The sequence below is a fragment of the Pyrgilauda ruficollis genome, unplaced genomic scaffold (assembly GCF_017590135.1).
Source record: "Pyrgilauda ruficollis isolate IOZ18807 unplaced genomic scaffold, ASM1759013v1 scaffold418, whole genome shotgun sequence".
Lineage (NCBI taxonomy): Eukaryota > Metazoa > Chordata > Aves > Passeriformes > Passeridae > Pyrgilauda > Pyrgilauda ruficollis.
The window spans coordinates 3,300-31,144 of record NW_024525690.1 but is presented as its reverse complement, the minus strand read 5'-3'; the positions used below and the strand labels follow the sequence as shown (position 1 = coordinate 31,144).

Here is a 27,845-nt window from a genome sequence, read left to right as displayed (position 1 = left end):
TTAAAAAAGATCTTTAATGTATATAGTTCTTTAATTATTGGCATCATAAATGCTACAAAACATAAATCCTATTTACTTTTTTTTTTTTACTATAATTAGAAATAATAGCCAAGTTTAGATGTACTTTGGTTTAGTGTGTACTCTAGTAAAACCATTGAAGGAGAAGGTTGTTTAAAAACATGGCAGCACAGTTAAAAATACATAAATAAATCTGAGGCTTGCTAGTGTGAGCTTTGATGTGATTAAACCATTGTGGGATATATGGTAGCTGAAGCATAACCATTACTGTAAAAAAAACAAACAAAACCCAATCAAAAAAAGGCAAAAACCAACCAAACTAAAACAAAACTCACTTGTTAATATCTTTATTACATAGGATATCATTAAGTATTGCTTAATATGGTTTGCATTTCATTCAACTAAAGCATATCAATGTTTGTGCACTTCTATTTTCTATCCTAATTAGCTCCAAAAGCAGGATATAGCCAAGGGGCAACTCAGTATACCCAAGCCCAGCAAACACGACAAGTGACAGCTATAAAACCTGCAACCCCAAGTCCAGCAACAACTACATTTTCTATATATCCAGTATCCTCTACTGTGCAGCCAGTAGCAGCTGCAGCTACTGTTGTTCCATCCTATACTCAAAGTGCAACATACAGTACAACAGCGGTTACTTACTCTGGTAAGAATTTTGCATATTATATTGCTGGGATCTTTGCATTTGTTACAGGAGAGGATTTAAATACTCAGCATTTTAGCAGTTTATGTTCAATTACTTCATAGTCTATAGAGAAATATCAACCAGTTAAATCATAATAATGATAAAATATTTTTATGTATCTCTAAAAGAGGTTTGATGCTTGAATGTGCCTATTTTGTTATATGTGAGAATATACAAAGTTTTGGCATTACTACGTGCACAAGTATTTTGTGATTTACTGTAAAGTTTGGAGAGAAAATATGGGGGATAGAAAAAATAAGGAAACACAAATATAATCCAGGGAAATTTGGAGCATGCTGCCATCAAGCAGCAATTATAGAGACAAGGAGGAGCAGTCAAATATAAATCTTTTAAGTTTGGGTTATCTCAACCCAAGATGGGGGGAGAATGGGTCCTACAAAGAAAGACTTTCCTTCAAACACTAGAAATCCAAAAAGTAGTTAAAGGTGAGAAGATGTTAATTTTATGGCCAGATGGTAATCAACTGGCATATTATAGCTACCTTGAACTATTTGTTTTGGTTTGTTTTCAGTTTAAAAAGGGATTGTAAGACTTCATCGAAACAGAGCTTGATTAGAGGATTAAAATAGTTGAATGAGTAGATGTATAAAGTTTATGGGAAAACTGGCTCAAAAGGTACGAAAGCCCAGTTTCCTTGATTTACTAATGTTTGATACTAGAAATCAAGGAGTGTCTAGACAGGGTGTGCTGCAACTCATTTGAAATAGAATGGCTAATGCTATTGCATTCTATCTTTTATCTTATTTTTTTTCCCCTTAGTCTACATAATATCTGTCTTTTTCTGTTTGGAACTTGAACAGTAAATCTGGCTCTGGAAGACTGCTTATTTCAAGTGACCTTTGATAAGTCTTTTATTAAAATTCTTGTTGCATCATACTCAGTCTTACCAGATGTACCAGGAAATTTCACATATTCTTTAGGGATGCTTTGATATATTTAACAGAACAGTGTGTTTGCAAAGTTTTGTCTAAAATCAAATATATTCCTGATACAAATGGTATGCTATGTATTTGTGTACTGTGAAACATCAAGAAAAATTCAGACTGCCTGACAAGATCTCAATAAATCTTTTGTATCCTACTCTATTATGCAATATGCTTGGAATTAGTGTATTATGTAATTGATACATGATGTACAGTGATGTAACATTTATTTTATTTTAATCTTTGAGGTACCTCTTATTCTGGCTATGAAGCTGCAGTATATTCAGCTGCATCATCCTATTACCAGCAGCAGCAGCAGCAGAAACAGGCAGCGGCAGCAGCTGCTGCTGCAACAGCTGCTTGGACAGGGACCACCTTTACTAAAAAGGTACCATTCCAAAATAAGCAACTGAAACCAAAGCAACCTCCCAAACCACCCCAGATCCACTACTGTGATGTTTGCAAGATCAGCTGTGCTGGACCACAGGTACCTGTATTATATAATATCCTGCTATATGCTTTAGTCATAATTTTTTCAGCTAAAAAAATGGCCCCTTTAAGAATATTTGTTAATTTTTAAAGACCTGATTCTATACTTATACTAAAGGAATAATTAAATGAAAATGTACGCTATGACAGAAAAAGGCCATATGAGAAGACAAAAAGATGCATCCCCTTAGCTTGGACAGAGAAGCTTCAGCTGTGCTTTGGACTCCAGAAGTATTCTAAACTTTGAATTTGATTTTCTTTTTAACATAGCAAACTTCTTAGAAAATACTTTTTTCAAAACTTTGTGAATGGTTGTCACGGTTTGACACTGGCTAGAAGCCAGGCACCCACGAAAACCATTCACTCATTCTCCTCTGCTATAGTTGAGCAGAGGAGGGGGAAAGAAAAACTAAAAGGCTCACAGGATGAGATAAGAATTAGGAGAAAACATTCTAAGGACAAAACAGGCTCAAAAGTTAAAAGGTATAAAGAAAAATTTATTAACATAAATAAAAGAGGATAATGAGAACTAAAATAAACCTTTAGAACACCTTCCCCCTCCCCTTCTTTCCTTCCCACTGACAGCACAGGGAGACAAAACATGGGGTTTTTAGTCAGTTTGTCACTTCAAAAAATCTTTCTTCAGTTCACTTAGGGAGAGGAGTCTCTTCTGCTGTGCCATGGGGTCCTTCCCACAGGAGACAGTTCTCTGTGAACTTCTCCAACATGGTTCTAATTTTCACGAGTAGCAGTCCCACCCAACCTGCTGCAACGTGAGTCCTTCCCACAGGCAAACAGTCTTCCCATAAGTGTTTGCATGGGTCATTTAGTTCATGGGGTATAGTCTTTTAAGGATGAGCTGTTCTAGTTTGGAAGCAAGGGTCTTCTTCCTCTACTTCTGGAAGCAAGGGTCTCCTCTCTTTGTTCAAGTTTGTCACTAAATTACAGCTTTTCAGCATTCACACGCTCCAGCATGAGTATCTTTTCTCACAGGTTGCGAGTAGACTTCTACATATCCTCCATGCACTTCATGAACTACAGGGGAAAAAACCCAGTTTGTTGTATTATAGTCCTCACCATGGCTTGCAGAAGAATCTCAGCTCCAATTCCCAGAGCACCTCCTCCTCCTCCCTCATTTTTCACCGACCTTAGTGTCGCCATGTTTTTCTCCTCATGTGTCTTCACCTTTTCCTTTTCTCTGACTTGTGAGAAAATTGGTGTCCGTAGGTTCATTTGTTCTCAAGTTCTATCAATTGAAAAGTTTTTATAGAGTTCCGCAGTGCTGAAAGGTTGAGCCCGTCTAGGCTCCACATCAGAGAATTGCTTGCCATGCCTCTCACTATTGGTCACGTGGTCCCTGCTGGCACCCCATGAGCCACTCTGGCTGCTGGTTCCAGTCAGCACCTCTCCTCTTGCGTGGCGCCGAAAAGGAAAAACTGCTGCTGCCGCTTCTGCCCTCTTGTTCGCAGCATGGCTGGGCTAAAAGTGGCTAAGCAAGTAAAGTTCATTGCGAGCCATGCTGAGATGGCAGCAACTGCGTGGCGCCGCTCCAGCTGCACCGATCCCAGCCATGCGGCCACTCCCAATGCCAGGATGGCGGCGGCCGCCCTTGGCCGCATGAGCGCTCCAAGCGCTGGCCACATGGCCACGTGGTCTCGGCCCTGTGGCTGCTCGCGGCACTGGGATAGTCCCCCAGCGGCATGGCCTCAGCGGCCGCACCAAAAAGAGTCCTGGCCACGCCAGGAAGGGGCCTGGCGGCCCCCTCACCACCCCTCTGAGGGGAGGAAGAAAGAGAGCTTATACATGTTTTTTTGTTCTTAAATATGTCATCACAGAGGCGTTACTAACTTCTCTAATTGGGCCAGCCAATATGTCCATCGTCAGAGTCTTCAGGGATTTGCTCTGCTGGACATTGAAGTTTTGAGGAGCTTGTCTTTCAGAAGCAGCCTCTGTGGGTTCCTCTGCCTCCACTGAAGGCCATATTGTGTTAAACGAACACAATGGTAATCCTGAAAATGTATTAATTTTATTCCAGCATCCCAGTTTAGTTTCAAAGGGGATACAAGTGCATGAAAAGTAGATATCGATTAATGAAATGTTTGTGTGTGTGTTTGGAAACACAGTTCTTACTCTTTAGGTAAATTTGTCATTATTTTCCACCCTGTCTGCTCCATAGATTGCCAGTGTTAGTATAGGAACAAACAGCAACTTCTGTATTTTATTTTCAGTGTAGCTTTATTTATGCGCTACCTTTTTTTGAATTTGCTTTTTTAGTTATCTGGATACATTTAATAACTGTGGTCTTGCAGTTTGAGGAAAATTCAAAATCAAGAATAATTCAATGCAATGTTGGAAAATGCAACAGTTTTCTGATCTTATCAGGCTTTCAATGGTAATATATGTTGACCAGTACTTGACTGAGGAAGTGAGAAGGTAGAGGACTAAAGACCATCTTGTATTACCTAAGAGTGGAATCCTGGTGGTGAAGAAAATATCTTGGTTTTGGAAGTGGCCTGCTTATGCCTTAAAACATGTCATAGGGAAGCAATGTTCAGTGTAGGAAGTATTTTTCATACAAAGCATGTGTTTTATGCTATGCTCTATATTACATGTATACACATGAATTATGAACAAACAGTTCAAAACCAGCTGTGTGTATTTTTTATTTAAACAGACTTATAAAGAACACTTAGAAGGCCAGAAACACAAAAAGAAAGAAGCAGCATTAAAAGCTTCCCAGAACACCACCAACAACAGTACTTCTGCTCGTGGAACTCAGAATCAGTTGCGCTGTGAGCTTTGTGATGTGTCTTGTACAGGAGCAGATGCTTACGCTGCCCATATCCGTGGAGCCAAACATCAGAAAGTAAGAACTTTCTCTTGTCTATATTATACAAGTCAGTCATATATTTCTTCCCATCATTTTTCTCATCTTAGGAGAAAATATGCAGAAAGAATATAATTAGAATTTTGTTTAAAGACAGTTCTGCTTTTTGTTTCAAAATTATATTTAAGCTCACTATTAGAAGGGCCTTGTTGGGAGAAAGGGGGAAAACATATTGCCACAGCATCAAGGAGAAGAGGATGTATTGGGAAAGGTATGTAAATTGTAGGAAGAAGGTATAGAGTAAGATGGGGAAAAGTGTCAATGAGGACATGCAATAGCATGCTTGTGCCCCCTAACACTTTTCAAGACTTCTCTTGACATTCTTATTTGGCACTGTGAAGCGCTCCGTGCTTTGAAATACTGTAAACTGAGTCAGTGCCAAGGGATGAGATTATTATGTGTCACTTTTTGGTATTTCTTGCAAAAAAAAAAGGCATATGGAAACAAGGAACAATGTCCTGTAGTAGATTTTATGAGTATGTTTAGAGTTTTGGTAAGCATGCTTTCCCTATTGTCTGTGTGCAGTTAGGTGAACATTTTAGAATAAAGACTGCGAGCTGCACTGTGAACCCCTGTGACCTGTGTTCTAAATTTGGTCATATGACAATAAATGGAATGGCGCAGTGTAGAATGCATGTTTAGATATTACAGTATTGGGGTACACAAAACAGAGAATACTTTGTACCTTATTAACATAAGATATTTGATAAATAAAATGCCTTGGCAAGAGCAAACAGAACTTTGAGAATTAAATCAAGATTGCAAGAAGATTAAATCAGATGGATTTGCTGGAACAAAACATTACTAGCCTTCCTAAAATACTATATAAGCATTTGTATCCCACAATAAAATCTGATTCTTTGATCATCTCAAATTCTTCCCTCTCTCTCTTCATCGCCGATATTACAGATTTTCCTCAAAGCTATGGAATTGTTAATATAAGTAGCAAAGTAATAATATTCAGCTTTTATAGACCTTTGTATCTCAGAACACTGTACAAAGTGACATCAGTAATATCAGTCCTATTCAAGTAAATAAATCTCATCGCAAATTTAAAATAATTTTCCAAATATTATTTTTTGTTAGTAGAAGAACAAAAATTATAATTTACATAGATTTGCCTAGTGTTTGTTCTTTCATTAATGAAGTTGAGTCATTAAATTTTTGGGTTGTGCCCAATAACTCTATAGGTATATGGAGTATGATAATATATTATCTTTGTATATTTGGATGTCCTTGTCTCTTCCTCATAGATAGTTGCTAACCCATGCTAAGTTAGGTTGTCATCAGTGTAAAAATGAAATCTCAAAGGACTCTTTCTTTGGTACGCTGAAGAATCTTGTGCATTCTAGTGGGAAAAAAGTAATCTGGAAGAGTTTCTTGAACTTAAATTTGTAATATTACGTGACATTAATATGTCTGTATTCTCATGAAGAACATGCTTAAAATAAGAATAAAAAGCTAAGACGTGTATGTATACACTTGTGTGCACATCATAAAATTATTTAGGGTGTAGAAGCCCTCTAAGATCATCGACTCCAACCTTTAAACTAACACTGCCAAGTCCACCACTAAACCATGTCCCTAAGCACCACATCTACATGTTTTTCATGACTTTTAAATCTCTCCAGGGATGGTGACTCAGCCACTTCCCTGGGTAGCCTCTTCCAATGCTTGACAACCCTTTCAGTGAATAAATTTTTCCTAATATCCAATCTAAACCTCCCCCGGCACAACTTGAGGCCATTTCCTCCTGTACTAGCTCTTGCTACATGGGAGAAGAGACCAACACCCACCTGGCTACAGCCTCCTTTCAGGGAGTTGTAGAGAGTGATAAGGTCTCACCTGAGCCTTCTTTTCTTCAGGCTAAACAGCCCCAGTTCCCTCAGCCGCTCCTCATAGGACTTGTGCTCTAGACCTTTTACCAGCTTTGTTGCCCTTATTTGGATGCATTCTACCACCTCAACATCTGTCTGGTTTTGAGGGGCCCAAAACTGAACACAGGATTCAAGGTGTGGCCTCACCAGTGACAAGTACAAAGGGAGAGTCACTTCCCTAGTCCTGCTGACTGCACTATTTCTGTTACAGGCCAGGATGTCATTGGCCATCTTGACCACCTGGGCACATGCTGGCTCATGTTCAGCTGTCTGTTGGCCAACACTTCTTGGTCCTATTCCACTGGGCGTCTTTCCACCTGCTCTTCCCCAAGCCTGTAGTGCTGCACGGGGTTGTTGTGACCCAAGTGCAGGACGTGGTACTTCATCTTGTTGAACCTGATTGTGTACATGTATTTGCATTAAAGACATAGCTAGCAGATTTGTATTTTTTTTACTGCTACTTTCAAACCCAGTCTTCAGTTTTCATTCTGCATGTTTTGTTCTTATCTACTACATGTATTGCTTTTTCAGGTGATGGTTAGCTGTCACCAAAAAGAAGTATTATTCTATCTCAAGTGTGTTGTAAAAAGGCCTCTGCTTATTACTTCTAAGAATAAGCACATACCTCTTAACTTTCAAGGAGATAAAGAGCTCTGAAATATGCCTTTTGCATCCTCCTTAACTCTTTCTGCAGATGTGCTTTAACAAAAAGAAAAGAAAGCCTTTGTCTAAGGAATATCTTCCATTTTGCTAGGTAACCTGGAAAGTCAGTATAAATATTCTTAAAATGTAGTGATGAAAAGAGACAGTGTTGAATCTGAATTAAATAACTTATTTACAAATATTATTTGGAACTAAAATAGTTCAACGTACTACAATTTTTGGAGGGAGAATAAAAAGCAACAAAAGGCAACAAAACAGTTGTGTTGGAAACATTTTGCCTAGTTGTTTTGTGAGTTTTACTGGCTCTTGAGTTTATTGACTTTCTGTTCTCATCTACACAGCTTTTGGAGTAAATGTCTGAATTTCTAGGGGAAATAAGCAACCTGAGATAACTATTAACAATTTCCTCAATACAGATGATAAGAACTTTTGCATGTCCCTTTCTTTTCTTTTCCTCCTGAGATTGCTTTTAGTAAAGAGGCAATAACTTTAAAGTAAAATAAAAATATCAATATCACTGGTGATATTGATGTTTCTGTTAAAACTTCAATAACCTATAACAAGTTCAGTTTTTTTATAGCTACCCCAAGGAGATAATATTATTAATTTCTTGTTATTTTTATAGGTAGTAAAGTTGCACACAAAACTTGGCAAACCTATTCCATCAACTGAACCAAATGTGGTTACCCAAGCTGCAACTTCAACATCCACATCTGCTTCTAAACCAACTGCTTCTGCTTCAAATATAGCAACTAGCAGCAGTACTGTGAACTCCTCTGTTGCATCCTCTACAGTGAAAATTCTTACTCCCACGGCAAATGCACCACTTAACACTGTGTCCAACAACAAAACATCTTCAACTGCTGCTAATATAGCTGTAAAGAAAATATCTCCACCAAAAATAAACTTTGTTGGCAAGTACAGAAGTCAGTCTTTATTTTAAACCTAACCTATTCTATAATTTTTAAAAGATTTTAGTGCAACAAGTACAAATATATTTAATTAACTTCTGCATGAGTAATTCTGTTGTGTTTACGAGAATTATTACTAATGGGGAAAATAAGAATGTGTATCAAAATTTTGCTTCACAGTTTATACTGTTTTCTGCCCTTTTGTCTTCACCTGACCTCTCCTGGAGGCTTCTCCCACCTTCAGAAAAAGCCTCCCACCTTTGATTTCTTATGTAGTAGCCGCTGGAGTATTGCAGATTATAGTCCAGTTGCTTCTAATTTCAGTTCACAGCCTGGCCTGTTAAGACAGCCTGCAGTAGGTTGGCACTTGGTAACTGGGAAACTGAAACATTGTTGTAACACTGGAAATTTAACAGTGGAAACTTTTGAAATAAGCATGAGAGACATTTAGAGACAGAAAGTAGTTGTTCAGCAGTAAGCTAACTTGCTCTCAAAGGAAAGACCTCTGCAGTTGCAACACTGAAAGTATGCTGTCTTTGTTAGTACCTCAAAACCTTTTAATGTTTGTACTTTCTTGGATCCATTTGCAAAAAGAAAACAAATCTGATTACAAAGAAATTTAAAATATATTTGCTGAGTTGTTCCCATTCAGTCCTATCTCTTGAAAAAGCATGAAAATGAATGATGACAATTACAACGATATAAAGCAAAAGATTTCTTGCTAAAATAAAAAACTATGTGTTTAAATAAGTTTTTGTTTAGCTTTTTTTTTTAAAAAAAACTTTAATAGTATTTAAAAATGCTTGGTTTAACTAATTTTCAGACTGATACTGCTTTGACCAGAACATTGATACTTGCAAATAAACTCTTCAGTTTGCACATCATGTATAATTCTCATTTTATGAAAGTTAGAGATTTAACTTTTTTGATTTGTAGGTGGTAATAAACTTCAGACAACAGGAAGTAAACTGGAAGAAATGAAATCAGCTGAAAGTGTTAAAGCAACAACTGCTGCTACAATACAAACACAGGAAGTAAAACCAGACACAGCAGCTGAACCAGTGACACCTACAACTCTTGCTGCCTTGCAAAGTGATGTCCAACCAGTGGGCCATGACTATGTGGAGGAGGTATTGATATGAAAACATGGATTATTTTTTTAACTATTATATGGAGAGAGGTTCTAGTCCCTTCATCATCTTTGTGGCCTTTCATTGGACTCTTTCCAATATGTCTATGTCTCTCTTGCACTGGGGAGCCCAGAACTGGACACAAGACTCCAGGTGTGACCTCACCAGTGCTGAGTTAGAGAGGAACGATCAGCTCTCTCAACCTGCTAGCAATGCTTTGTTGAATGCAGCCTGGGATGCCATTTGCTGCCTTTGCAGCAAGGGCACATTGTTGACTCAAGTTTAACTTAGTGTTCACCAGGACCCCCAGGGCCTTTTCTGTCAATTTGCTTTCCAGTTGGGTGGCCCCCAGCATATATTGGCACATGAGGCTGTTCCTCCCCAGATGCAGGACTTTGTACTTCTCCCTGTTGAACTTCACAAGGTTCCTGTCAGCCCATTTCTCCAGCCTGTTGAGATCTCTCTGGACGGCAGCTCAACCCTCTGGCATATCAGCCACTGCGTTCAGTTTTGTGTATTCAGCAAACTTGTTGAGGGTGCACTCTGCCCAATCACCAGATCAATAATGAATATGTTAAACAGAATTAGACCCAACATTGAGCCCTGGGATACACTGCTAGCTACTGGCCTTCCACTAAATTTCATTCTACTGATCACCACCCTCTGGGCTTTGCCATTCAGCCAGCTTTTGATCCACGTCACTGTATGTTTATCCATCCCTTACATCAACAGTTAGTCTATGAGGATATTATGGTGAGACTGTGTCAAAGGCCTTACTGAAGTCCAGGTAGACAACATCAACTGCTCTCCCCTCATCTACCAGGCCAGTCACTTCATTGCAGAAGTTTATCAAGTTGATCAAGCATGACTTTCCCTTGGTGAAGCCATGCTGACTATTGATGATGATTTTCTTGTCCTTAATGTGCCTGGAACTGGTGTCCAGAATTAGGTGCTCCATCACCTTCCCAGGGATTGAGGTAAGGCTGATTGGCCTGTAATTCCCTGGGTCCTTCTTGAAGATAAGAGTGACAAGGCACTGAACCTGCAAAGGCTTGTGCATATGTTTACATTTTTGTATTGTGCATGTTTCTTTTGACCTCAGTGGGGCATTCTTCATGTTGATGGAATGAGATATGTAGATGAAATATGATGCAAATTTTTCATAGTTTGTAATTATTCAACTCATTATGTTTGGGCTCAGGTTTAAAGCTGTCGAAGAACTTTATTCCTTACTAAACACAATGGTGTGTCTGTCAGAATTGAAAAATCTATTTTGCCTTTTTTCAGTTCCTGTGTGAAGTTTTAAGCATGTTTTGAGATGGGTAGACATTATCCAGTGTCACTGAATTAGATTAATTTTTAAATCAGCTTTTGTTAAGAAAAAAAAAAAGTAAACATGTTTAATAACTTTTATTTTCCAGGTAAGAAATGATGAAGGAAAGGTGATCCGCTTTCACTGTAAACTTTGTGAATGCAGTTTTAATGATCCTAATGCCAAAGAGATGCACTTAAAAGGGAGGCGGCACAGACTTCAGTATAAGGTTGGTAAAAATGCTAATACTTTTATCTGGAAGTCTACCAGATGTCAGCTGACTGATTACATGTTCTTAAAGACTAGTCAGAAGTAGGTGCTCTGAGTAAACAGCATATAAAAAAAAGCTAAAGAAATATATTTCTGAGGGAGTATAGTCTTTGAAGTTGTAATGCAGACTGAAACTGCATTTTGGTTTGAGTGTTGCTTTAAACATTCTGAACATTGCTTTCAGGCATTTTTTCCCAACATTAAAATTTTGTACAATGTGTGCAAGCAATAGTAGGTGCTTTGTTGCTTAATGTAAATTTCAAATGGTCAATATCTTTGGCAGGATAAACCACATAAACCCCTTATGGAGACATTTGAGAAACAAGTATTTGCAGACATTTTAGTCATGAATGGAGAGACACCTATAGTGACACATGGTGTGCATTTTCATTATTATAAGATTATATAAAAAGAATTTACTGTGGTCACAGGAGATACAATGGGCCTGCATAATCATGAAGGGGATAAAAGAAGATGAAAAAATTGCCAGAAAAATGTATTTAGTGGCTTATGATTATGATCCACTATGAGGGACCCTTCAGGAACAGGGCATCTGGAAGCACACTGTAGTTAAGATGAAATGGGTTTTTTCAGGCTATATAGTAATCATCCTGCTACAGAATGAACAGCAAATTACTTAGTATTTCATGTAGCATTTTAATTTTAGATAGTTTTGTTCTCACATAGCTGAAAAAGGAATTCATGCTATATGTAGTACATTGCTGTTTCTTTCCTTTAAAACACCGGACACAGATTTTTTTCTTCAGCTGTTCATTCAGTGCAGTTCTAAAACTGCATTTTACTCCCCTTGATTTTATCATAGACCAGTAGTGTGTGCTAAACATGTCAGAAGAACTCCATAACCTTGAGATGATAAAAGGTGAACCAACATTTTATTTGTTATTTTTCTGAACTAGAAAAAAGTAAACCCAGATTTACAAGTAGAAGTAAAGCCCAGTATTCGAGCAAGAAAAATTCAAGAAGAGAAGATGAGGAAACAGATGCAGAAAGAAGAATACTGGAGAAGGCGAGAAGAGGAAGAACGCTGGAGGATGGAAATGAGGTAATGCATTCTGTTTTATCAGCAAATGAGACAAAGTTGCAGTCAGATTATCTAAAACTAACTCTTCTTCTGTAATTACTTATTTTGAATACTTGTTTTGGGAGCTCTATACTGTCTTGTTTTAAATTGTCATTATCCCTCAGGGTTTGTTTTGTTTTGTTTTGGGTTTTTTGTTCAATCTCTCTGAGGAATGTAGACTCACTAGAATTATTTGCTATGAATTCAGACCTGCTTTCAAAATAACCATTCATTTTAACTACCCTCTGGAGTTCATTGGTATTTGTTCTTGATTACTAGAAATGAGTTAGTGAGAACATCCAAGAATTTATTTAGAATGGTTGGAAGTATTAACTGCTATATAAAGAGGACATTTTGATATACTTCAGGCGATATGAAGAGGACATGTACTGGAGGAGAATGGAGGAAGAGCAGCATCACTGGGATGACCGTCGCAGAATACCAGATGGAGGATATCTTCATGGTCCTCCAGGATCTCTAGGCCTGCTGGGAGTTAGACCAGGAATGCCTCCTCAGCCCCAAGGACCAGCCGTGAGTTTCTTAGCTTGAGGGAAAAAAAAGAAAGAAGAAAATACTTACCAAGAGGCACAGTTAAGAACTATAAGTTATTCAGTGTTACTTCAGTTGTCTCCAGCATTTCTTAATAAAGCATATGGAAAAGTGAAGAAAAAATTATATACTAATGAAACTCTGTAGTTGGACCTCTTTCAAAATAAGCCCACTTATATGACTAAAGTATGCCTTGAAGACAAATATTGTTTCTTCTGGAATACAAGTCACTCTGGATTTGTGTACTACTTCTTATTTAATTGCATTATACTTTTATTTATCTAATTGTGGACAAATGTATGGATAAAAAGTGGTTGGATCATCAGTCCCAGAGGATAATGGTTTAGTGGTGGGCCATACTCTACCTGGAGGTCAGTAAGCAAGTGCAGTGCTGCAGGTGTTTATCCTGGGATTTGTCTCATTAGCACCTCATCAATGATCTGAAAGGTGATAAGAGTGACTGCACACTCATCAGGTTTGCAGCTGACATGAAACTGAATTGGTTTGAGTAGGGAGAACAGTTGATACCTTTGAGGGCAGGGCTGCTATCCAGCATGACCTAGGCAGACTGGAAGAATGGACCAACAGGAACTTTATAGAATTCTGCAAGGACAAATGCCTAATGCTACACTTGGGAGGGCATAACCACTTGCACTGAAGGGCTGGGTAGCAGCCCTGCTGAAAGGCATCTGGGGTTCTTGGCAGATGGTAAGCTGAATGTGAACCAACCATGTGCCCTGGCAGCAAGCAAGGCTAATAGCATCCTTGGTGATATTAACAGGAGCATAACCAGTAGATAAAAAGAAGTGAACCACTTTGATGAGACCCAAACTGCAATACTGCATTCAGTTTTGGACTTTCCAGTACAAGACAGGTACTGATAAACTACAGCAGGTGTGGCTACTGGGATCAGGGGTCTGGAGTGTGCTTTGTGAGGAGAGACTTGAGGGATCTGGGTCTGTTCAGCCTGGAGAAGAGTGGGATGTAATAGCCTTCTAATACCTGTGCGTTATAAAGACAATGGAGCCAGGCTCTTTACAGTGAGAGGGTGAGATATACCAGCTTAAGCTGAGACAAAAAAGGTGCAAACTGAATACAGGATTTTTTTTTCTTTTTTTCTCCACACAGATGTTGTGAAGCTCCATCTTTGGCGGTTTTCAAGAACCGACTGGATGAAGCTCTGAGCAACATGATATAGTCTTATAGCTGACCATGGTTTCCACAGGAGGCTGGACTAGAGGACCTCCTGAGGTCCCTTTCTATTTGAATTCTTCTGTGATTCTATGAAAGCAGTCATGGATACTTTATTTTATGGCAGTATGCAAATATTTCCCAGTTAACAGAAAGACAATGGATATTTATGTTGGGGAGGTACTGGATCCTGGGATTTCCCAATTTGTTTTTTTTTTATACATTTCATGTTTTTTACAGATATGATTGATTGTGATCAGTGTAAGTTATTAAGGATACTTCAGTTCATGTTTCCTTACATCTCAATAATTTGAGGTTTGAATATTCTGTTGTTTAGCCACATTTGGTTTTTGGTCACACATCACCTGTGAACTTGAAAGTATATAATAGAATTATAGAATAGTTTGGGTTGGAATGGACCTTAATGATCATCTAGTTCCAACTCCCTACCATGGGCAGGGACACGTTCCACTAGACCAGGTTGCTCAGAGCCACATCCAACCTGGGCTTGAACACTTCCAGGGATGGCACATTCACAACTTCTCTGGATAACCTGTTCCAGGGCCTCACCACCCTCACAGTAAATAATTTATTCCTAATATCTAATGTAAACCTATTCTCTTTCAGTTTAAAGCCCTTGTCCTTTCACTACACGCCCTTGTAAAAAGTTCCTCTCCAGCTCTCTTGTAGGCCCCCTTTAGGTACTGGAAGGTGCTCTAAGATCTCCCTAGAGCCTTCTCTTCTCTAGGCTGAACAGCCCCAGTTTTCTCAGCCTGTCTTCCTAGGAGAGATGCTCCAGCCCTGTGATCATCTTGGTGGCTTCCTCTGGACTTGCTCCAGTAGGTCCACATCCTTCTTATGTTGGGATTGCTAGAGCTGGATGCAGTACTCCAGGTGGGGCCTCATGAGAGCAGAACAGTCACCTGCCTTGACCTGTTGTGTACCCAAATTTCAGAAATGTGCTTTTTCATCTGTTTAGCCTCTACGCCGCCCTGACTCCTCTGATGACCGCTATGTGATGACCAAACATGCAGCTATATATCCAACAGAGGAGGAACTTCAAGCAGTCCAAAAAATTGTCTCTATTACTGAGCGTGCTTTGAAACTTGTTTCTGACAATATGGCTGACCATGAAAAAAGTAAGAGCAAAGAGGGAGATGACAATAAAGACAGCAGTAAAGACAGGTATTTTTTTCCTTATTATTTTTTAAGAATTTTATGACTTATTTCTGAAGCCATTTTATGTTTTTCCTTGTACTGTTATCAGTGCTTTCAGGAATTCTGTTCCCTTCGGATTTTAATATGGCATATGTCACTGTGGCCTCAAGAGTATATGGAATACTGCTATTTTATTTAATTTTTCTCTCTTCATGTTTAGTTTTATGATTTTTATAGTATTTTAAATGCAGCTTTTAACTATAATTCACAGAGCTTTGAAAGGAGTTTTACGGGTGGGCGTTTTGGCTAAAGGTTTGTTACTCCGTGGAGACCGAAATGTCAATCTTGTTTTGTTATGTGCTGAGAAGCCTTCAAAGATGTTACTTGGTTTTATTGCTGAAAGTCTTCCCAAACAACTTGCAGTAAGTAATATTTAGATTTTTGGATGTGAATTTTGGTAAAAATACTGTAAAAGTCTGTCCTCAAGTCAAATGTCTGTAGGGCTGACTGTGCTGCATTTCATAGCTCAGGTACAGTTTCTTTTCATTTTCTGACTGTGTCTGAATTCAGGGACTATGCTGTGTGTTTTGCTTTCTGTATATTACATCCATACAAGTGTCTAGGCGCTTATGCTAGCAGTGTAGTTTCAATCATCATTTAATAGATTTCCTTCAACTGGGAAATAGAAATGAGCAGAAGAAAGACTATTATCCAGTTACCAGCAGCGATAGACGTAATTTGTGTGGCGTTACAGGAAGCTTGCACTGCCTGAAGGTCAAAGTTCTCCATTAATGCCAGTGTCTTTGTACTTGTCTTGTTTCCAGTTTGTATGTGTCAGTGCTTTGTAGTCCCAGAAGTGGTTAATTAAGTCTTGTATGTGTTTTTTTTAAATTTGGCACTAAAAAAAAGTACATGTAGTCTTAAACCATTCAGCAAAATTCATATAAACCATTTGCTGTATTTCTACAATAAATGAAAGTACAGAATAAAGTTTTTAGCTTGAGTACTCTCTACTGAACAAAGCCTGTCTAGTATTGTTATAGGATGCTTTTCACAGCATTAGTACTTCAATGCAGTCTTGTAAAATGCTCAACAGAATCAGTGGCATGGTAGAAGCATTAGCAGGATCAGAGTAATTAGAAAATAATCTTGGGTTTGCTCTTGTTTGAAATAACAGAAGAAAACTTAAAACCTGCATATCTTGGTCTGGCTTTGTGGAGAATTCACTTGTCCCTCTAGTTTGTGGAAGAAGGTAATAGGGGTGCCTACAGCTTTATTTTGGGGGTATTTAGAGTTATTAAATCTAGTCACAAGAAGCAATTCTGAGTAACCACCTTGTTACTCTTACTATTTTTTCCTCCTGGTGTTAATCTTGTCCTTTGCTCTCATCAGAGAATGTTGTGATAGCCAAGTATAGAATGTGACTTGCAGTACTCAACTTATAACTGCAAGCTTGAAGAACCACTTCTGCATCTTGGTGCTTTTTAAAGGCTCCTATGTTCCAATGAGAAAAACATTCAATTGGCATTTGAAGTAGCACTGAGGCTTTTATTTATCTCAAATGCTGTCAAGATTCTTGTTATGTAATTTACTTATTTATATGAATTTCACTTGGTTGTTTTTTTCTCGTTTGTACGCTTGGCAACTGCTGTGTGTTTTCATTAATGATTTGGAAACAATATGCAAGTCCATGTATATATATGTATTAATTGTGTATACTGTTGTTTCTTTGAATACACAGGCATTTGCTTCATATAATTATATTGCGTTTCTGCCTTTCTGTTAAAAAAGGCTATGTTGAAATCCATTTTCTTCCCTTTACTTTTCTTGGCCACATGCTAATAGAAGTTTCTGTTTCTTGATATTTAGGTAATAAGTCCCGAGAAATATGATATCAAGTGTGCAGTCCCAGAAGCAGCAATAATTTTAAATTCATGTGTGGAACCCAAAATGCAAGTTACTATCACACTGACATCTCCAGTCATTCGAGAGGAGAACATGAGGGATAGAGGTTGGGATGTTTTAAAGATGTTACTTCTATCTATTCTGCTTAAGATAGCATTGAGGCTCTAGAAGGCAACATGCTGGCATAACTAATGTACTTGATCAAAACCTTGTTTTTCAACAAACAGTCTCGGTAGAGAACAATTTCCTATAAAAAATGCTTATATGATGCATTTAATTTTTAAAAATTCTAATTTGAAGTCCAACCTCAGCTTTCTGGAAAAGGTACAAACTTGATTCTTTCTCACCCCCTCTTATAAAATTATAGGTAAAACTAAGTATTTCATTACAAGTGGCTATAAACTGGCTTTCTAATGCAGTCCTGCCTTAAAAGAAAGATCACATTTTCAAGTTTTAGCTAGATCAGTATTACCATCATTTACATATTCCAAATATCAGCACCACTTAAAATGTACTTTTATAATATTTTTGATGGTAACAGTGCCTATAATTTTAAAAGAAGATGTAATTTTTTTCCAGCACTCTGAGGTTGCTTTTTGGCCTGGAGTTATTTTTGAATGTATTTAGGCTCCTGATATTGCAACCAGTCTTCTATCCAACTGGCAAACTCAGACTAAGAAAATTAGAAATGGCTTTGTCATTTCAGCTGCAGCAGAAAGTGAAATTTGTAAATAAAATTACTTTTCTGAAGTTCACAGTTTCTCTGGTGCCAGCAATGTTGCTTTAAGGTCTGTTTTGTAATGCTTTCCAAGCTTTAAAAGCTTTTAAGCCAACAAGCATGATTAATGTTTACAGTACGTTGGTTCCTTTTGTTTACAGGTCAGATAAAACTAACTTTTGTTTCCTTTTAATCCTGTATTTTCATAGTTGAAAGAGATCATAGCAAACAGGGTTCTGGTGTTTGACAGTGAACTTACGTATAGCAAATTTGAGACTGTCTTAACACTTCTCCTATGCAGGTTGAAAAAATTTGTATGTATGTATGTATACTTGTGCTTGTGTATATATGTATTTATATAAGCCACAGAGACTTTTTTAATTTCATCTCATCATTACATGTCCTCTAAATTACTTGAGATTTTTATATTGCATTAGTAAATGTTCTGTAGCTATGACTAATGCATTGTAAGCAAGCTGTGTTAACAAAGTCATCCTACATAATCAGAAAGAAAAATGTCAAGATACATTCTATAGTTTGGATGACTTCTGAAGTCTTAAAGAGTGCTTTGTACATGATTTTTGAGCTTTACATATTATTCTTAGTTATAAAGTCTTTGTACATATACTGTCACACCCAACCAGTTTACTTGTTTTTTGAAAATCTTAAGTGTAATATGACTTTTGACTTGTCTGTGCTGAATCAGACTTCATGTATTATTTAAGCTCATAAAGAATGCTTTAAAATATTTGATAATTAAATTACATTAAGCATTAAATTAAATTAACCTTAAACACCATGTTTGTTTATTAACATACTGTGAAAAAGTGCAATACTGATCCTGCCACAATACTAAATTTCCATTTTCTGGCCTAAAATTCTATGATGTAGACTAAAAAGAAAACGAATTTCAAATTATTATGATCAAACCCTTAATTTATGCCACCTAAAGGAAACAAATCTGTACTTTTGTCTGACCCACACTTGAGTTAAAATGAGTTTATTCACTGCTGGAGTACTGCCTCTAGGCAAGCAAAATCAAGTTAGATTTCTTTTCAAGACACTGAGCAGTATAAAAAGTTCACTTTTGAAGCTAGAGCAAATAGAAGACTGAATTGCAAATTGTTGCAGCAAAGGAGGCCTTACTATGAAGACTTCTGCTTTTTTGCTGCAGAGTAATAGTATGTGGTTTTTTTCTTACTGCAGCTCCTCATGCTCTGTGTCTTACAATGGTTTAAAGTTTTCTTTTTTTTAATTTTTAGCCTGAAGTTTAAGTAAAGATGAGACTGAGACTTGCATGAGGAATAGAAACATGTTTGAAGTGTAATAATCCCATTACATTATAAAAAGCTAAAAAGAAACAAACCAAAACCAGTGTGAAATAAAACTGTTAACCACATAGCTACTGTTGCTTACATTATTGTGCATTTGACAGTTTACCAAATTGGATATATTCAAAGGGCTCTAACCCAGCTGTGGATTCTTTCCTTCAGCAAACAAAGTGTACATATTTATAAAAGCATATATATATGTGCACGTGTCTTTATTTTTTTATCCTTAGCTAACAGCCCCAGTCCTAAGCTTTCTAGCAAAGGGTCTTGATTCCTGTCAGAGGTTTCTATCAAGACATCGGAAGGATTTTTGACCAAGGTTTTGTAAAGCTCAGTGTCACACCTGCCATACTTTACAAAGGAGGGGTTTGGACGCATAGTCCTAGGACCTACTGTTACTATGGGTTTTTTTCTTTTTGTCTTTGTCTCTATCCTAGAATTAAGCAGTGTTCATACTAGTTTTCAAATAGTTGACTGGGTAAAATGTATTCTGTGTAATAAAACTTAGTAAAATTGATACGCCTGTTAACTTTTAATGACGAAGTAGTGTGGACACAGGACATCTAATTGAAGATTAACCCCTTATATTTAGGGTAGTAATAAATTAGGTTATATAGGGTAAGAATTTGTGCTTGTGTTTTGTAAATTAATTCAACTTTTTTTTGTCTTAGCTCAACAGGGTGGTAGGTTAGGCATCTGAATTTAGTTAAAGACTATTTAAGGGGTTAATCCTAAAATGTAAAATAGATGCAAAAATTCACAGATTAAGTATTACAAGAGTTTCCTTGATACATTTTTTTCCAGTCAATATATTCTCAGTGCAATTAGGTGTCTTACAACTTCTTAGTATTTTTAAGTTTCAAGGATATTCATATGATACCTAGTAGTAGCACATTTTAGATTGACATTTCCAGCACTGTGTATGATTCTCTTCTGTGCACTTAAACTGTAATTCTTTTTAGTAAAATTGTTTTCCAAATTGAATTTTTTTGGAGCTAGAAGTAATTGGAGTTTCAAATTATGTAGTGAGTTATTGTGATTAAAGTTTGCACAGTATAATCTATTTGCATAGTAGCTTTAAAAGACTAAAAAACTGACTGATTAGGCTACTGGACAGAAGAGACACATTTTTAATTTCTCAGCCTTATTTTGCCTCTTATTTTCCTGCTGTGCATTTCCTCTAAATATACTCCTTGTCTTTTTATATCCAAGTTTTAGTTGTTTTGTCAGTTATCTTACCTGGCACCCCTCTTGTATAGGTGTCAGTTTGATTTTTGTTTTGTTTTAAATGAAATGCCACTTTAAATGTCTTCATTTGCTGTGTAAATACCTTGTTGGTTCAGTTATTCTTCTTTCCACTTTAATATATAGTCCATAAGTTCAAACATCTGTTTGAGAAGATATCTATGTTCTTAACTTTGTTCTTATTTTGAAATCTTCCCCCTTTTAGCCCCATGCAGGGCAATGGGACTATCCTATAAAAAAGTGCCCAAATCTGAATGGAGTACTTCAGATTTAAATTTTGCAAAGTTATAGAACCATGTTCATTCATAGCTTTTTAGTTCTCTCTAAAGTATCCTACTATTTAAAGTATCCTACTATTTATTTTGCATTTGTGTGTAAATAGGTGGTTTCTGGTCTGTCTGTCTGCAGCATCCCTACTTGCTGGCATGTTTCATGCGACTATATATATATATAACTTCTATTCTCGGAGTTACCTAACTTTATATCTTGCTGGAGTAAATTATATTCCATTCAGCCAGCTCCTGTGAAATGAGTGCCATTGAGTGAAGACTTTTTTTTTCATCTTGTCTGGTGTATCACCAGTTATGCTATCAGTATACTTTGTCACTAGTCACAATAGCCATTTTCATAATTAGTAAAACACAATACTTTTAAAAGTGATATCCCTACAATTTCTAAAGTAACTTGAAGGTACCATTTCATATTGTTCAGTGGTTCCAGTTTCATTGATTTAAACCATTTCCAAAAGAGTCTTGTGGTCTTTTCCATTTTGGTAACAAAGCAATCTGCTTTGTAATTAATCATTTTCTGAACATTTAAATATAAAAGATCTACCATATTTTAGAATAATAGAATAATAGAATCATTTAGGTTGGAAAAGCCCTTCAAGATCATCAACTCCAACTGTTAAACTAACGCTGCCAAGTCCACTGAATCTACAGTGCCACATCTATACTTCTTTTAAATCCCTTCAGGGATGGTGACTCAGCCACTTCCCTGGGTAGTCTCTTCCAATGCTTGGCAACCCTTTCCTTGAAGAAATTTTTCCTAATATCCAATCTAAACCTCTCCTGGCACAACTTGAGGCCATTTCCTCCTGTCCTATTGTTTGTTACTTGGGAAAAGAGACCAATAACCACCTTGCTACAACCTCCTTCAGGTAGTTATAGAGTGCTAAGGTCCCTCCCGAGCCTCCTTTTCTCTAGGATAAACACCTCCAGCTCCCTCAGCCACTCCTCATAAGACTTGTGCTCTAGACTTGTCACTATCTCCGTTGTCCTTCTCTGGACACACTCCAGCACCTCAGTGTCTGTCTTGTTTTGAGGGGCCCAAAACTGAACACAGGATTTGAGGTGTGCCCTCACCAGTGCCAAGTAGAGCAGGACAGTCACTTCCCTAGTCCTGCTGGCCACACTATTGCTGATGCAATCCAGGATGTCATTGGCCTTCTCGGCCACCTGGGCACATGGTGGCTCATGTTCAGCCGCTGTCAGCCATGTCCCCAGGTCCTTTTCTGCCAAGCAACTTTCCAGCCAATTCTCCCCCCAGCCTGTAGTGCTGTGTGGGGTTGTTGTGACCCAAGTGCAGGACCTGGCACTTGGCCTTGTTGAACCTCATACCATTGGCCTCAGCCCATCAATCCAGCCTGTCCAGATTCCTCTGCAGAGCCTTCCTACCCTTGAGCAGATCAACACTCCCACCCAACTTGGTGTCATCTACAAACTTACTGAGGGTGCCCTCAATCCCCTCATCCACATCATTGATAAAAATATTAAACAGGACTGGCCCCAGTACTGAGCCTTGGGGAACCCCACTAGTGACTGACTGCCAGCTGGATGTAACTCCATTCCCCACCACTCTGGGCCTGGTTGTCCAGACAGGTTTTTACTCAAGAATACGTGCACCTGTCTGAGCCATGAGCAGCCAGTTTCTCCAGAAGAATGCTGTGGGAAATGGTGTCAAAGGCTTTACTAGGTCTAGGTAGACAAGATCCCCAGCCTTTCCCTCATCCACTAAGTGGGTCACCCTGTCATAGAGGGAGATAAGGTCATTTAAGCAGGACCTGCCTTTCCTAAACCCATGCTGGCTTGGCCTGAATCCCTGGTTGTCCTGTATGTGCTGCATGATGGCACTCAAGATGATCTGCTCCATGACATTCTCTGGTACCAAGGTCAGGCTGACAGGCCTGTAGTTCCCCAGATTCTCCTTCTGGCCCCTCTTTCAGATAGTCTGCTTTGGTTTTTTCTTTTTTGGCTTTTCTTTTTCTTGCTGAATCATAAGTAAAGCAGTTCCTATTCAGATCCTTCCTTGCATCCTCAATTATATTGGAGCACATATATCATGGACTGAGGAATTTATATGAGTAAGAATGTGTGGAGACACGAGGCTTGACTCCATTTTCTCAGAAGGCTGATTTATTATCTTATATATTATATTAAAATACTACATGAAAACTATACTAAAAGAACAGAGAGAAAAGAAAGATCAGAAGGCTACAAAGAACAAGAATAGAATAGAATGCATAACAAAATCCTGACTGCTCACAGCCTTGGCACAGGTGGCTGTGATTGGTCATCAATTGAAAACAATCCACATGGACCAATGGAAGATGCACCTGTTGCATTCCACAGCAGCAGATAATTATTGTTTAAATTTCTTTCCTGAGGCCCTCAGCTCTCAGGAGGGAAAAATCCTAGGAAAGGATTTTTAATAAAATATCATAGCTACAGTGAATATTTCTACTTTGTTAAAGTGGATTTTTGTTGCGGTTCGTTTTGGGGGGGGGGCACCCCGGGGTGTCCCCGGAGGGCCCCCTAGGCTGTGAGCTGGCTGGCAGCAGCAGGCAGGCAAGGAGACTTCATGCGGCTTCTGAGGGTGCTGATTAGATGAGAGTTTATTGGGGGTCCCATCCCTGGGAACAGCATGGTTACTGGGGGGGAAGGGGGAAGGAGGGGGAGCCTAGGGGAGGGAAGGGACAAGAGAAGGGGAAGGCTAGGAGAGCGGAAGGGCTAAGAGGAGGGGAAAAGGCTAAGAGAGGGACTGATTTCGCTAGCACAGCTTAAGAGAGGAATTGAAGTGGATGCGGAATCAGACTTGGGCCAATGGGATTACAGGTACATGATGGTTCAGGTCAGGACCACAGGCTTAGGATATACCATACATTTTGGAGGGGTGAGACAGGGCATACCATTTAAATAAAATGCAATACTACAGAATTTTAGTGTTCCTTCTGTCTTGTGGTCTCTGTGCTGGTGCACTGTGTCCAACCATTCTTCCTTTGCTATTCAATTTTAGGGGATATGTTTTTCCAGTGTTAGCTTAAAGAAAGAAGTACTATGTATTGCATAATCTGCAATGCATTTGAAAATAACGTGACAGCTAAAGTTTAATATGATTCTACAATCTTCATACTGGGTTAATGCCCAATACTAATTGAATTACTTTTATTGAACAATTACATTTGTTGTTCATGGGTTCAAGCTTTAAATGGCATGTGTGACATTGAAGCTACTTTAAATGGTCAAACACCCATTCCTCACTGCATTTTGCCAATTCAATCCATTTTAGATGTAACCTCGGGTATGGTGAAAGACCCACCGGACGTCTTGGACAGGCAAAAATGCCTTGACGCTCTGGCTGCTCTACGCCACGCTAAGTGGTTCCAGGTTCGGAACATCATTTTACTTTCTTCTTGTAGCCTTATGAGAGATTAGTTCAGTTGCAATATAAATGTTTAACTGTGTGAAAACACTCAGTGTTGTTCATGCTAATAATACTTAATATTTTTCTGGTCCCTGAATTTAAGTGTAGAAGGTTGAGTAGGGAGGAACTGCTCTACACAGTTATTGTTCATTTGACCTTTTTTATTTCTTTTTCTGGTCATCGAGAAAGCAATGTTGAAAACTTGACTCACTTGGGGCGATCATATGTTGTGTATTTGTTATGTGTTCCATAAGGCTGCAGAGTAATTTTGCTTTAAATAATGGAATATGTGTTTAAAGCTTTGTGTTTAGATTTACGACTTTTTTCCTATTTCTTTAAGTGTAGGGAATGAAAGGCAAGAAGCAACTGTTTGGTTTAGTGACTTTGCATTCTGGCAAAGGCACAATAAAGAAACCAAACAGAGTCCCTTCACCTTTCCATCTCTATACCTATTTCTTAGACCTTTATTTTTATTTCTAATATAGAAAAATACTGTATTGTTGCAGGTGAACATAGGTCAAAGTGTATAGGGGATCAAGAAATGTTATTCTTGTATAACCTGTGCACTTTGACTTCTATCACCTTAAATTACTAACCCTGTATAAAATACTGCTGTAAATGGCAGCTCTTAGAAAAAAGTTGTAGAATGATTTGTTTCAGCCTTGTATCTGAGCTTCCATTGAACAGCGGTGTTTTAGTCTTTCAACAAGTCCTATTTGCTGTATCTGCTGGCGTTAATTTGATTTTGTATTGTTCTCAAGGCTAGAGCTAATGGTCTGCAGTCCTGTGTGGTTATCATACGTATTCTTCGTGACCTCTGTCAGCGGGTTCCAACTTGGTCTGAGTTTCCAAGCTGGGTGAGTATTCTTTTGAATGAGTCATTTTAATGCACATTGGGGCTTTTTTAATCCACTGTAAATAAAGCATGGGAATGTGTTACTACAATTTTAAATTTTAGGTTTTTAAAAGGAGTAATGTAGGGTTTTGCTTGGGTGGTTTGTTGGTTGGTTGGTTGGTTGGTTGATTTTTTAGTTTTCCCAACAAATGATCCAGATTGCCTCTAAATTTTTAATTTTCTGTGGTTTTGCCATGTGGAGCTGAAAACATTTTTTCAAAAGAAATTTTCTTGTTTGGAATTCTTTGAGGGTAGCATTCTTATTCTATATTTTAGCACTTTTTTCCTTTACTCTATCAAAGAATCTATTTTTTTCTTACAGCCTACTCTGAATTGCTTGGACTTTACTGAAACTGGTAGAAAATAATGTCAGCTGTGCCCAGATAGCTCTGTGATAACAGAAAAGCTGCTTGAAAGAATAATTCACAGCAATTCCTGCAATCATTAATATGTTGTTTCTGCAAGACTAAATACCACAGTACTAGTCTATGGATGTGTAACCGTTGGCATTTTAGTCAGTGTCACGTAGACACAGTTCTCTAGGTTGTAACTGGTTACCTATCTCAATTCTTGCAGCTGAGTGGTTTTGGAGCATTCTTTTACACTGACTATCTTAAATGATGCTCTCCAGGAGTGCAACTTGTGTTCCAAATATTAATAAATGTTCAATCTGTGGACTGCACAAACTTAGTCTGAACCAAAATCTCCGAAGCGTATATATGTGGAGGTAAATTCAACTTTGACTTTTTTGTTTCATAGACCAAATCCTGTTGCACTGTGCTGCTTCCTAATGTAGACTTTTCGGTTTTGGCAGGAAGAGTGCTAACATTGTCAAGACAGTTCTAATAGTTGGCATTATTTCAATGAGAAATGTTTTACAATTGTAATAAGCTTGCTGACCAGAAAAAATGAGGAGCAATTATTTCTGCTTTTTAAAATATTTAAAGTAAAAAAAAAAAAAAATCCAGTTTCTGTGCTATACTTCATGAAAGATATACTGTACAAATATAGTTTAACAGAAGCTCAAAAGTATGTAAGTACCCTCAATATTGCTTACTAAGTAGCCAAAGAATAAACCCAGGCATACTTTTAGAAAAGCATCCTTTAAAATACTGCAACACACAGCAGGCACATAGATGAAGAACAAGGAATGTTGTTATTTCTCATAGTATCTGTTCTAAGGCGCAGCCAGAAAGGAAGCAATGAGTCACAGAATCACGGAATGGGTAAGTTGGAAGGGACCAGAGTGGGTCATCTGGTTCAGCCTCCCTGCTCAAGCAAGGTCATCTCAGAGCACATGGCAGAGGACTGCATCCAGATGGATCTGGAATATCTCCAGTGAGGGAGACTACACAACCTCTCTGGGTAACCTGTTCCAGTGCATGGTCACTAACAGAATAAAGTTCTTCCTTATATTCAGTTGGAACTTCCTGTGCATCAGTTTCTGCACATTGCTTCTTGTTCTATTGGTTGGCATCACCAAGAAGAGCCTGGCTCTATCCTCTGACACTCACCCTTTAGGTACTTATAGACATTGATGAGGTCCCCTCTCACTTGCCTCTTCTCAAGGCTGAACAGGCCCAGTTCCCTCAGCTTTTCCTCTTAAGAGAGATACTCTAGATCCTTGATCAACTTCATAGCCCTCTGCTGGACCTGCTCCAGGAGCTCCATGTCTCTCTTGTACTGAGGAGCCCAGAACTGGACACAGCACTCCAGCACACCAAGGCTGAATAGAAGGGCAGGATCACCTCCCTCGACCTTCTGGCAACACTCTTCCCAGTGCACCCCAGGATGCCATTTGCCTTCTTGGCCACAAGGGCACTGCTGGCTCATGGACAACTTGTCCACTAGGACCCCCAGGTCCTTCTCTGCAGAGCTGCTTTCCAGCAGGTCACCCCCAGCCTGTACTGGTGCCTGGGGGTTATTCCTCCACAGATGCAGGACCCTTCACTTGCCTTTGTTGAATTTTAGGCAGTTCCTCTCTGTTCATCTCTCCAACCTGTCAACGTCCTTCTAAAGAGCAGCACAGCACCCTGGGGTATTGGCCACTCCTCCCAGCTTTGTGCCATCAGCAAACTTGCTGAGGAGTCATCTGCCCCTTTGTCCAAGTCATTGATGAACACATTAAACAATACTGGACACAGTATAGAACCTTGGGAAGCACCACTAGTGACAGGCCTCCAACTAGACCCTGTGCCACTGATCACAACCCTCTGGGATCTGCCGTTCAGCCAGTTCTCAATACACCTCACTGTCCACTTATTCAGTCCATACTTCCTGAGTTTACCTATGAGGATTTCATGAGAGATTTCAGGCCTAGGTGTGTCTCAGTTCTCTCTAAAAGTGCTTCCTGTCTTGCTCTTGTCTCTGAAAAACAGGAAATAAACTCTCCAACAAATTTGCTAGGTTAGAAAGCCAACATTACTTTATTAGCAGTGCTGGATACATGGGGGATTCTTCTCAAAGCATGCATGAGCAGCAACCTAACAGACCAGGTTATGTTCCTGAAACTAATGCATATTCATCACATTTCCTGAATACATGCATATATGCTAATTATTTCCATGGACTTCTTTGGATATGGTTCTAGATCTGATGAATCTTTTCTCTTTCAGAGTATCTCAAGCATGTCATCAGGTCATAATGTACTTCACTTATTCTTTGCTCTGACACACAATCCTTGTTCTCAAAACTAAGATATCAGCTAATACATATTAATCACTGATAGAAGTAAACAAGGATGCATTAGCTGGCAGAAGACTTATTAGTCACAGATATAGGGAGTTAACACAAGGTCACAATCATCTCTGGTATTTGCATAAGCACTGTATGGTACAAAAGTAAACATTAACCACAAATACAG

At 38.5% G+C, this 27,845-nt stretch overlaps 1 protein-coding gene across 4 annotated transcripts in view; it reads left to right on the top strand.

Annotated features, from left to right (window-relative positions):
- The window catches only part of LOC121359123 (zinc finger RNA-binding protein), a 44,323-nt gene extending 17,707 nt beyond the window's left edge, over positions 1-26,616 (top strand). For 2 of the 4 annotated variants that reach the window (XM_041477836.1, XM_041477837.1), the window contains 14 exons: positions 467-685; positions 1,917-2,155; positions 4,832-5,023; positions 8,210-8,510; positions 9,432-9,625; positions 11,047-11,166; positions 12,125-12,270; positions 12,657-12,819; positions 15,008-15,213; positions 15,458-15,608; positions 17,056-17,197; positions 23,953-24,050; positions 24,849-24,944; positions 25,305-26,616. In XM_041477836.1, the coding sequence (XP_041333770.1) occupies positions 467-685; positions 1,917-2,155; positions 4,832-5,023; positions 8,210-8,510; positions 9,432-9,625; positions 11,047-11,166; positions 12,125-12,270; positions 12,657-12,819; positions 15,008-15,213; positions 15,458-15,608; positions 17,056-17,197; positions 23,953-24,050; positions 24,849-24,944; positions 25,305-25,349 (2,312 nt within the window). In that variant the 3' untranslated portion in view covers positions 25,350-26,616. The remainder of the gene's footprint in view (positions 1-466; positions 686-1,916; positions 2,156-4,831; positions 5,024-8,209; positions 8,511-9,431; positions 9,626-11,046; positions 11,167-12,124; positions 12,271-12,656; positions 12,820-15,007; positions 15,214-15,457; positions 15,609-17,055; positions 17,198-23,952; positions 24,051-24,848; positions 24,945-25,304) is intronic. The other 2 variants (XM_041477834.1, XM_041477835.1) reach the window with 2 other exon arrangements.
- The last annotated feature ends 1,229 nt before the right edge of the window (positions 26,617-27,845 follow it).